Source organism: Bufo gargarizans, chromosome 4 (genome assembly GCF_014858855.1).
Source record: "Bufo gargarizans isolate SCDJY-AF-19 chromosome 4, ASM1485885v1, whole genome shotgun sequence".
Lineage (NCBI taxonomy): Eukaryota > Metazoa > Chordata > Amphibia > Anura > Bufonidae > Bufo > Bufo gargarizans.
In genome coordinates this window covers 433,245,031-433,257,395 of record NC_058083.1, presented here as the reverse complement: position 1 = coordinate 433,257,395, position 12,365 = coordinate 433,245,031, and the positions used below count along the sequence as shown (strand labels likewise).

The following is a 12,365-nucleotide window of genomic DNA, read 5'->3' as shown; positions in this document are numbered from 1 at the left end:
GACTTCAAGCTGACTCTGAGGATAGTGAAAACACAGATTAAAACAGCGTTTTTTTAATAAAGGTATACAACAACCAGTGGAGGAATGAAAAACATGATTAGGAACAAACTGGGGGCTACTGTAAGTTAATGATGTCGGTTTAAAATGTGTTTTCGAGGCGACAGGTTCCCTTTAAAAGTCAAAAGGCTCTTAGATTAATCCTGAATAGGCTCAAAAGGGAGAATCCATGGAGGACAGACAAGACTAGATTTAAATCCCACGGAGTGACAGAGCATCTAAAGTTTAGGTGGAATCTATTACCACCCTTAAAAAAAAAATCTTCTAATCAGATCTGCATCAGCCAACCTTACCCCCATGAAGGCACTTAACGCAGCCACCTGAAACTTCAGTGTACTTACTCTAAGACCTTTGTCCAGACCTGATTGGAGAAAATCTAGGACCAGTCCCAGATCTGGAGGCATGGATGGATCCCAGGAGGTATTAGCAAACAAAAGAAAAGCCTTCCGGGATCTTAGATATATCTTGGAAGTCACTGGTTTCCTACTTTGCATTAAAGTATTTATTACCTTGTCTGAGAGTCTGAGACCCTTTCCGTCTTAAGATGGCAAGCTCAAACTCCAGGCTGTCAGATGAAGCTGAGGGATGCTGGCATGAGGGACTGGACCCTGGCACAGCAGATATGGAAGTAGAGGAAAGGTCCAGTAATTCTCTCCTGCCAGATTCTTGAAAATAGGAAACCAGGCCCTCTTGGGCCAGTAGGGAGCGATCAGTATCACATGAGCCTTCTCTTCTGTAGTCTATGTCAAGGCCTTGGGGATCATGGAAAAGGGAGGGAAGGCGTACAGGAGACCCTTTGGCCATCTGCATGCTAACACATCCACCTGTAGAGGACAGTCTCTGTAGGGGAAGGAAAATAAATTGCTCACTTTTCTGTTTTTTCTTGAGGCAACTAAATCTATCAATGGAATCCCCCATTTTGCACAAGTCTGATCGACCACTTTCTGGTTCAGGCTCCATTCTCCCTGCTTCACCCTCTTTCTGCTCAGGAAATCCACCAGATGATTTTCTTTTCCTTTTATATGAACCTCCATCAGAGATCTTAGGTTCGTCTTGGCCCAAACAAAAAAAATAAAATTCTGCTACCGCAAACAGGGGATGACTTCTTGTCCCCCCCCATCACCCACCCACTTGTTTATGTACGCCACTGTGGTTGAGTTGTCTGAAAGTATCTTCACATGACTTTGGACTAAAGATGGAGCGAAAAACTTCAGGGCCGGCCAAACTACATGGAGCTCTCGCAGGTTGGAAGATAACTGGACAAGGATCTTTGTCTATGATCCCTGACACATTTTGACGTTCTGATGAGCCCCCCAACTCTGATTCCACACCTCTGGAAAGATTTTCCCTTTTGAGCCACCAAGTCAGAGAGCGGGATCTTGAATCTTTTGTTCAACTATGTCTGTCTTCGATCCCAGGAATGTAAAAGGAATGACTAGAGTTCTTGAGTGGGACTGAGCCCATTTTACTGAAGGTACTGGGGACATCATGAGACCTAGAATTGTCATGATTTCTCTTATGGAGGTTTTGTGCAAATTTTGAGATCTTCTGAATCAGATCTTTCTGCTTTTTGACCGGAAGGAAGGAGGACATTAGGCGAGAATCCAGAAATACTCCTAGAAACAAACACTTTCCGATGATCTGGAAGTAGATTCGACTTCTGCATATTGATGATCTAACCTAGGTCTGACTAAGTCTGGATTACTATCTGCATCTGAAACCGGAGAGATTCTGTCGTTGGCGCCGCAATCAATAAGTCGTCTAGGTATGGAATCAAAATAATTTTTGACAGATGGAAAAAATCTGAAATCTCCGCCATGACCTCTGTAAACACTCTTGGGGCAGAGCATAGGCCAAAAGGAAGGACCTGGAACTGGTAAGGACTGAACCCAAACCGCCATCCTTAAATATCTCTGGTGATCTAGATGGATCGGAATATGACTAAGCATCGGAGAGGTCTATTGTTGCCATAACCCAGTCTTTGGATAATAGATTGATCGTGGACCTTACAAGAGATTCAAGATGGAGACAGTATGTTATAAATTTGTTTAAACTCTTCAGATTTATGATTGCCCGGAATGATCCGTCCGGTTTCTTTATTAGAAGAATTGTAGAAGCCTTTCTTCTCTTCTTCTGGAGGAACTTGGATTATTGCTTCTTTTTGTAGGAGAAGCGTGATCTGAGATTCTAACTCCTCCTGTCTTTCTCCCTTTAAAGGGAATCTGTCACCTGGTTTGACCATATTAAGCTCTCATCATTGCCATGTGTAATAAATTACCTTCTCTCCTGCAGTGGTTTTCCTTCTTATTTTCAGGCTTTCGTGATATGCAAATGAACCCAGAAGGTGCCCAGTGGGGCGTTATTCTACACCCTCTGAGCCCAGTAACGCCCCCCCCCCCCCTGCAGGGCCTAGCCTGCCTTAGTTTATAGCCCAAGCAAGCCTCCTTGCTATGTAGCAACCTCCCACAGTCTAGTTTAACGGCACCTCCCCCTCTGGTATGTCAGCTAATTAATTCAAACCAGGAACCTTGAATCTTCAGTTAGTCCAGCAGAAATCTTGCGCAGGCGCAGTACCGCCTGCGCGAACCGACCGTGAGTGCAACAGCCTCAAAAGTGACGTCTTATTTCTGTTACCCTCAGGAGCTGTCGGATCGCACAGGGGCAGGCAATAGGCGGTACTTCGCGAGATTTCAGCCGGACTAACTGAAGAATCAAGGTGCCTGGTTTGAATGAATTAGCTGACGTACCAGAGGGGGCGGCGCCGTTAAACTAGACTGTGGGAGGTTACTACATAGCGAGGAGGCGTGCTTGGGCTATAAACTAATGCAGTCTAGGCCCTGCAGGGGGGAGGGGAGGGGGGAGGCGGGCGTTACTGGGCTCAGAGGCTGAAGAATAACGCCCCACTGGGCACCTTCTGAGTTCATTTGCATATCACAAAGATCGCTTTTTTAGCAAAACGAAAGCATGAAAATAAGAAAGAAAACCACTGCAGGAGAGAAGGTAATTTATTACACATGGCAATGGTGAGAGCTTAATATCGTCAAACCAGGTGACAGATTCCCTTTAATCTTAAATTTTCCAGGTACCTGATAGTTTCAGCCAGTATCCTGATCTTATTATAGACAGCACCCAGGAAGAGGCGTGAATATGTTCCCAGGCCTGAAAGAATTGTTTTATCCCTCCCCCTGACCGAACTTCTGGCGTCATTGGGTGGCACTTGGAGAAGAGGAATCCTTTATTTTTCTCCTTTGAAGACTCATGAAGCCCCTGAATTCTTCCTTTTTTGATCAAACCCAGGACGTCTCGGGGAGCGAAAATTACTTTTCTGATGGAAAAACTTTGACTCCGTAGGAAAGCCTTTTTTTCCTATCAGAAGCCTTCTCCAGAATATCATCTAAGGGTTTCCCGAATAAACGATCCCTTCACATGGGATGGCACAGAGCTTATTTTTTTAGGCCGAATCTCTATTCCAGGACCTTAACCACACCGCTCTACGAGAGGCATTCAATAAGGCTGCAGATTTTGCCGACAATTCCAACACATCTGCCAAGGCACCTGCCAGGAAGTTTGATGCCTGCTTTAAAACCGGAATGGAGGATAGAATATCTTCTCTAGGAGTGCCTGACTGAATATGTTCCTCTAATTGAGCCAGCCATAAAGACAGGGTACTTGCTGTATAAGTGGACGCAACCTAGCTATAGAGGATTCCCGGGAGTCCTTGAGCAGGGACTCACATTTCTTATCCATGGGATCCTTAAGGATCCCCTAGTCTTCAAACGGCAAAGATCTTGGAGATACTAAAGACTGATGCATCGACCCTTGGGGCTTTATCCCAGGAGCTGGAATCATCCTCCGCAAAAGGATATTTTCTTTTAAATATCCTAGATGCCGCCTATCTTTTCTCAGGATCCTTCCATTCATTCTGGATTAAATTTTTAATATTGGTGTGTACTGGGAAAACCCTTTTCTTTTTCTCCGCCAATCCTAAGAACATCTGATCCTAGATGGATAACGGTTCTTTAGTTCTCTTCTAAATTTATTGTCGCCCTAATGGTTTTAAGTAAGGATTCGGTTTCCTCTATGGAACACAATGGGCGACCCGAGTAGCCTTCAGAGATACTAGAATCCGTATCTGAAGAAGCTTCTTCCTCATCCAGATCGGACAAATGTTCATCAATCACAGAGGGAACCGCTCTGGAGGTGGAAGGTTTAGGAGAGACTACCGCCAATCTCGCATCAATGGCTGCTCCAATTTCTTCCTTAATTAAGTATGTTAAAGTACCCACAATAGATGGGGATTCCTCTAAGACCACACTATTTATGTATTTGGGACAAAGATTTTTTGGTGGAAGAGGATAGCGTCTTTTTACACATCTGGCATCTTCTTTTTTGTGACGGTTCTCCAGAAGATTTTAAGCTCTCCTTCCCCTAAAAAAACAACAGGGGTGGGGGAGCATAGCACAGAAACTGAGGATATTTTTTATTTTATTTTTTTAAAGAAGAGCAGTCACCAAGAAGATAGGGAACATCCCACACCCTGTGCACTAATATAGGGTAAATCAATAAAAATTACATGTCCTCAGGGAGGAGGCTTACCGGGCTGGAGGTGTCGGTGGTCGTTCTAGCAGGGTCCAGATCACCTAGGGCAGACATGCTGGCAGTCCGAAGGAGGCAAGCGCCATTAATGCTCCCAAGACGCGCGATCCTGCACTACAGAGCACGGCTAGCTTAGCGTTTTTCCCTTTTCACAGGTGCCGCCGGCCCAAGCATTTCTGGGAAGGGCGTAATGACGTCACATGCCGATGCTGCGTTCCACAGTGTGCCGCACCCGCTAGTATAGATCGGAGCGTTCCCTGGCCCTGAGAATGCCCCCAACCACCGCACCAATGATTCCAGTCCAAAAAACACAGGTACAGAAGCCCGGGGCAGTCAACACACCGGACTTATGCCAGAGGGAAAGGAGGAGCACTCTAAAACTGATCCGGGAACCTTCCTCCTGCAGGAGCCCACTGAAAGACCAGGAGAACTTAAAGGCCCTGCGCAACCATGCTGATCCATCCCTGCCACCTGAGGGACAGGAAAATCTGATCTCAGCGTATAAAACATGTTGTTCTCCTGTCCCTGAAGAGGTGGGTACCCTCCAGGTAGTGGCATTGTGGAGGCGTGTACAATTGATAATCATCCTTAAATGGAAAATAATCGAGATTTATTTTTATTTTTTTCAATAAATCGCCCAGCCCTACCCTTTACAGAGCTTAATTTTGACACAGGATAAAAAAAATAAAAAAAAACACAACTGTACACAAATAGGAATAGTATAACAAAAGTTCCCATGTTGTCCTAGCCTTAGGCTGGCTGTATATGTCCAGCCTGCAGGCAAACCCACTGCTTATTTAGAATTAGGGAACTGCATAAATAATCATTATTGGATTTTCTTAATTACAGTAATCCAGGAAGTTCCAAGAGGATAGAGATCAACTATCCACAGCTTTACTTTGAATTTATAATGGAGTTTTTAAATGCTCGTGTTGGAATAAGGGATGGAATCTGACGTAAAGGTCCATTAATCCAGCAAGTAATGATCAGGATATCCTGAAAACTAACTAAAAGGACTTTACCTGATAATCTGACACTGCAGGTCCATGGTCCTCCTAACCACCTACGCTAATGTTAATAGGGTTGTACAATGGGGCAATACGTTCAGTAAAGTATCCCGGGTGGTTAAAGAAAAATTACAAATAAATTAATTGCCCACTGCTCCTGTTCCAAAATTTTCTGGGTACCTGCCTCTTGGTGAGGGCTTTGCTGCTTAGTCAATCACTGGGTGCAGTGGTGACCCACCTCAGCTAGTGATTACATGAGGGAAGGGTCCGCTCAGCCAGAGACCGGACCAAGAATCAATGGGGACCTGGCAGGTGTCTGAAAAGGGAGTGGCAGGAGATTTTAACTATTCTATGCACTCTACTAAAATTTTGCCCAGCTGAAAAACCCCTCTAAAACCCTGGCCCACAAAATGCTCGCTGTAATGTTGCATTTCATTATAACTTCAGCATCTTATGGTGCCTGTAAAGAGAAGATCCTATGCAGATATGGACTTGCAAACTGGTCATCTATGGACTGGTTAAATAGACAGTAATTCCTGATTTCCAGCCCTGAGGACAGAAATTACAATCATTTCAGTATGCTAGAGAGTTGGCCATTATGTTATTGACTAAAAGTGTTGCTTCTTCAAATGTGAGCCTACACTTTCAGTGTCTGCAGAGATCATACAGCATCATAAATGTCTTCAGATAATTCACATGTACAGAATACAATTATTTCCCTTTTTAATAAAGAACAAAAAAATAAATAAATTACTTGGTTCTCCTTCAGTGCCTCCCATAATCTGCAGTCTCGCTGACATTAATCCAAGCCCAAGGTAACTGCAGACAAAAGATGGACAAAAAAAAAAAAAGAAGATAAAAATAGTAAGGCCTTCTAAAACAGAAAAAAATATTAAATCCAAGTCTAACATTTAAGAGAATATTGATGCAAATCAGTAATTGTGATTTCATGTTTTGGGGGACAGAATACCAAGTGTTTGATATACATTTAAAACAATTTTGTATCGTGTCATAGTGTAAAAATAAATATATTATATATTATGTGTACTATTCTTGTCTGTTTTCGGAGAAGAATAGGCATTTCTAACAAAGGGAGGTATGTGCTTAGCCGCAAAATGTGGAATGTGCATGGCCGTTATCCGTGTTTTGCGGACCCGCAGTTTATGGCACACGACAACTTACAGTTGTGCCAATGTCCTCTTATACTGTAACTTCTCCTGTTTTACATGTAATGTTTACAATGTGAGCAGCGTAATGAGGGCCGGAAGGACTACAGCATGATTGACGACTCTGCTCTAAGATTCATAGTCGGAAGATTCACAGACAATTCATATCTAAATACATCTATAACAAATATAAGGGAAGAGATATTAAAGGGGTATTCTTGTTTTTATTTTTTTAATTTGTTTATATAATAGGAAATTATTAAATTTTCAAATACAAGTATTTACAATTTTGCTTAAATACCTTTCTTATATCAGGTTGTTGACGCTTATCTGCACAGTAGAATGGTATGGCCTAGGGATCAGCAGCCTTCGGCACTTCGGCTGTTGTGAAACTACAACTCCCAGCATGCTCTATTCACTTCTGTGGGAGTTCAGAGAACAGCCAAGCAAGTGTGCATGATGGGAGATGTAGTTTTTACAACACCTGGAGTGCTGGAGGTTGCCGACACCTGGTCTAGCCCATGAATCAGTCAGTCCTATGTAATGCATCCATGGCCTGACTGGAACATGGCATTGACATTCAGCAAAGCAACAGTGTTACATGACATATGAGCTGGGGCAGCACACGGGACACTTTCAAGGGATAACTACATAGGACTAATGGCGGAAACCATTGTGGCTAATACAACAACCACTTCACTGTATGTGTGCTTCCATGGCTGCCTGCTTCCAGGTGACATTCTCAAGTTGTTAATATAGTTAACTGTAAAAGACAAAAAAATAAAAAATTCAACAGTATCAACGTAATCGGATTATAACTCACCTGTGTGAATAGAGGTGGAACGTGCGGTTAAACAGCTGAAAGTTGGTAATATATCCAGTCGGAGCACCAGTAAATGTGGACTGTATAGGAAAGAATACAGGTTTACTTCAGAAAAATCATTGTAACACAGAAATATAAAATCGGATAAAATTTAGTAATTTATTGTTTCAGACTTTTTTTTGTGCATTGTCCAAAAAAGGGTGCGACTTTGCGTTAAGGGCACAGCTTAAATACACCAAAAATTTTCATTAAGGCCAATAAATAGATGGTGCAAAGTTAGACTAAAAACAGTATAAAGACGCTCCAGATTTATCATCTGGCACCTGCTGCTGGGCTGCTCTACTCCCAGGCCGGATCAAGGACCAGTAAGCAGTGCCTGACCATAGGCCAATCAGGGGCAGCGCTGGCACGTCAGGCATGCTGGCATCACTGGTCATTGAGATGCTGGACGCGTCACGTCACATCACCAGGAGGCGCGGCCTATGTAAACAGGCAATTTGCTGGCCACAAATTGCCCGTGACTGGTGCTATTCCTCTGGATTGCCCCACTAGCCTTCTTCTGTGTATTTGTCTACTGGATTCTTGACCTCCTATTTAGACTCTAACCTGGACTTTTGCCTGATTATTTGGACCCCGGTGTTTCTTCCTGGTTTTGACTCCGGCTTGGTGTTGGGTCTCATATGTCTATTTCTGGTTTTCCCCATCTCTTCTCCTGGTATTGATTTTAGCGGAGCTGGTTCATGGCTCCCGATTCAGTTTAGTGTCCTCTCTCCTGGGTTGACCTGGCTTGTCTGTTTCCGGCATAATCCCGTTTCCGTGGCTGCCGATCTGTCACTAGTTTATTATTTCCCTCCAGCTCTTCCCTCCCATATAGACCACTGCACTTACTCAGGAAGGGACTGACAACCAATTGTGGGCCATGGATCTTGCAAGTAGGTAGGGACAGTGGGGAAGGTGAATTCAGGGCACATTGCTCCCTACCGTGACATCTACATTTAGTAAAGTTGGTCTAGTGCTGAACATACATGGCAGTGTTCAATGACTCAGTCCTAGTAAAGTTTAAAGAGGGCCACCTAGTGCCACCGTGAAGTGCTCATGAATATAAAACTATATCAGTTTCTCCTTAAAATCCTATGGCAGATGAACACTGTAGCCTGTCAACAAGATGCAGAGGGTTCATATAATTACTGCAGGAGGTCATCTTGGCCAACTATACCTTTTCATATGGATAGAAGGTGATTTGTGTTGATCCACCACCGAGATCCAGCATTCCAGCCAGCTTGGCAGAAGGGTTTGTTAAACTCCCTGTTGGCATAAGACACCATTAGAGGCAAAGCACCTACACGTTATTCTCATCAACATACTATTATTAAACAGGCTGCAGTGAAAAGGCTGGAGCACACCTAACAGATACCCACTCAGTTTCTACACCACTTCTGTCACTTCTTAAAAAGTGGCAGGAGCTTAGCAGAAGGGGGTCGGCTACCACAGCCCAACACAGTTATATAATTTAGGCTATAAAATTGCCATAATTTATAACTGAAATCTACGCCAGCTACTAGTTGTTTCTGATGCACAGACGTCACAAATGTATTAAGAAGCCTGTGTCTTTTAATAATTAGGTTGCATGTTACAATGGCAGCCTTTATTAAAGGGGTTATCCAGTTATAGGTCATCATTATCAGATTGGCAGGGGTCTGAGTTTTGGCACCACCGCCCATCAGCTGTTTCAAAGAGCTGACACACTCCCCGGAGATCTGGTGAGCACAGCCGGCTCCAGGCAGCTTTACAAGCACAGCGATGTACATAGTATAGTGGCAGTGCTTGCTATTGCAACTCAGCTTTATTGACTTGAATGGGCCTGAGCTGCAACTAGGCCATGTGACCGATGTACAGTGACGTCACTGGCCTTGGAAAAGCCTGCGGCACTCACGGATAGTTCTTCTAACAGCCGATCAGATATTGATGACCTATCCTGAGGATTGGCCAGCCAAACTTGTTGGCTGGCCCTTGTCCCATGTAAAGGCTCCACTTTACTCTATATATTTACAAATGGTCCATTAGACCAATAACGCCTTTTTGTTTCATGTGCCAATTATTAAAATGTAACATTTATTAGATCCATTGTTAAAATATCATAAACAAAATAAAGATGTTTAAAAATATCAGCTGTGTCACATGGTTGCTTTATATTTTTCTCTCTACAACAGAGCCGTTTAACGCACAGTCCACTTTCACTAGTTAGGGGCCAATGAGCCGATGCTGCGCGCTAGTTTGCGGCTCACTGTCCTGTAAACCCTTCGCTATATAAATTGTTTAAATCCTAGGTGCCACTTCATTCCCTATGCGCACTAGCTGTGCTAAAGAAAACACTGCCCCCGACATGTTTCACCAGTCCAACTGGCGTCTTCATGGTAATTGGGCAGAGTGTGGCAGGGATGGCTCTATAAAGTCTCTGCTGATGACATCACCCATGTCTCTAGCGTATTGCTAATTTCCATATTCCCATGTGAGCATTAGGCCTAAGTTACCGCTCCTTCTTTTACCTGACATCCGCACTGTGTACACCCTCCCCTCCCTTCTCTCTATACATTCCTGCGCATGAACACAGACTTGGTCCTCAAACCTCAAGCCCATGTCTATTGCGCATGTCAGGAGACTTAGGGTAATTTCACACTAGCGGCAAGGAACTCCGCCAGGCTGTTCTGGCGGGTGAACAGCCTGCCATTTCCGTGCTGCTGGAGGGCCACTCCGGCCCCATTGACTATAATGGGGGCGGGCCGGAGTTCCGGAGGCAGCACGGCAAACATGCAGAGAGGCGGCTGGAATAAAACTACAACATGTCGTAGTTTTATTCCGCCCGCCTCTCGGCATGTTTGCCGTGCTGTCGCCGGAACTCCGGCCCGCCCCCATTATAGTCAATGGGGCCGGAGTGGTAGTCCGGGGCACGCATGCACTAGCGGCAGCACGGACCTGGCAGGCTGTTCACCCGTCGGAACAGCCTGCCAGAGTTCCTTGCCGCTAGTGTGAAACTAGCCTTAGGCTCTACGCCTCTCAATTCACAACACTGCGCATGTCACGGGACTTAGTCTCTCTATAGGATTGGACAACCCCATTAAGACTGGAGTGTGAAATTCCATTCTTTTGTAAATGACTCCCAGTGAAAGCTGATTTTCACAAGGTGGATTCTTGCACCATGGAATCAGTAGCGAAAACCTAAAGCTGACCCTCAGGTTTCTACCTCGGCTTTAGATTCTGAATGTGACGAGCTCATCTGCAGCTTTAGCCCCATTCATAGGGCATACAGTACTAGGCCTATTTAAGAAGATACTGATACTTCTCCTTAAATTTGTCTCCACTCTGATATAGTAGGATTAGTTAAACATAATTAAATCTTGGATATACCTAGGTTGTAATATTTGGTATAACAGCTAGATGGTAACAGTGGGGACATCATGTATCTAGACGAAGGAATTCCTTTGCTTTGGTTTTCCTGCCTTAGAGTTTCTAAATAGTTTGACGATATATAGATCATTCTTTGTTAAAACACACGTCACAATGCTTATTTCTATTTAGGTTCTGAGGGTAACACCCAAGTTGTTTGCTAATAAAAGGGATCTTTTGGGATCAAAAGAGGAAGACTCAAATACCACCACGAGTCATGTCCTCTCATCCTTTTGCCCCTATAAAAAAAATTAAGATTTGGAGCAATGCAGACAACATGGTGAGTCCTTGTTTAGGGATCATGCAAAAATTCAACCCTGACAACTCCTGTGTTTGGATATAAAAAAATTAAAAAAATTCTGTCCTTCAAGAGAGAATTCTGAAAATCTCATCCGGACGTACTTGTATGGGTAAAGAAGCGCTGAGGTTTTAGAACAGGTGATTCTGCAGACACGATGTCCAGGACATGCTTTTACACTGTCCCCCTATAATCTCTAAAGTAGATGTGAAGAGACAGTGGCACCTTGTGCAGATTCCAATCCGTGGGCACCTTTTTCAGGGTAAAGACCCCTTGGGCCCTATATAATGGGCACATGCAAATAGATAACGTTTTCCAATAAAGAGGCAGCCAGCATTGCTTACCTGTTAGAAAGTTAACAGTGATCCAAGCAAATATTCCTGGAAAATAAAAACGCAATTGTTGATAAACTGGATATTGCAACTGGTTCCCATTTATAGCTTGATGTCTTACCTTCATCAGTTCCATCCATTATAGAGACACTTTCTTTTCCAACAAGGAAGGGAGATGACTGAAAAATGTTCTTCACCTAAATATATGAAACAAATGAGAAATAAATCAGGATTTTATTACTTACAACATATTTTATATACACTTAAAGGGTTAATCTCATCTGGACATTTATGGCATATACTCTGCTATTTTCGAAACTCCTGCAGAAGTGAAAAAGAGAGCCATGCATATGCGGCCTCCTCTCTATTCACTGTGGCTGCAAGATGGGGCACTGTCCACACGATGGATGCAGGTCCCACTGTTGGCGATGGCACCTAACATCCCGCGGCAGCGAGGGGGACAGCAGCAGCATCTAGGCGGTTAATTGGCTGGGATCGGTGTAATCTCCAATCCCTGCCATTACAAGCCAATCCAAGATGTACAGTTACACCACTGTGGCTTACAGGGTTAAGACATGAATTGTTGAGATACATATCAAGATTGACAGATGCAACCTATGAAATAGATTCCGCCAGTAGTCG

At 43.8% G+C, this 12,365-nt stretch overlaps 1 protein-coding gene across 1 annotated transcript in view; it reads right to left on the bottom strand.

Annotated features, from left to right (window-relative positions):
* LOC122934982 (ectonucleoside triphosphate diphosphohydrolase 6-like) overlaps positions 1–12,365 on the bottom strand; it is a 48,818-nt gene that overhangs the window by 20,271 nt on the left and 16,182 nt on the right. Inside the window, exons 5-9 of the mRNA XM_044290677.1 lie at positions 11,845–11,920; positions 11,736–11,771; positions 8,866–8,954; positions 7,650–7,729; positions 6,415–6,479 (exon numbers count right to left, since the gene is read on the bottom strand). Coding sequence (XP_044146612.1) covers positions 6,415–6,479; positions 7,650–7,729; positions 8,866–8,954; positions 11,736–11,771; positions 11,845–11,920 — 346 coding nt within the window. The remainder of the gene's footprint in view (positions 1–6,414; positions 6,480–7,649; positions 7,730–8,865; positions 8,955–11,735; positions 11,772–11,844; positions 11,921–12,365) is intronic.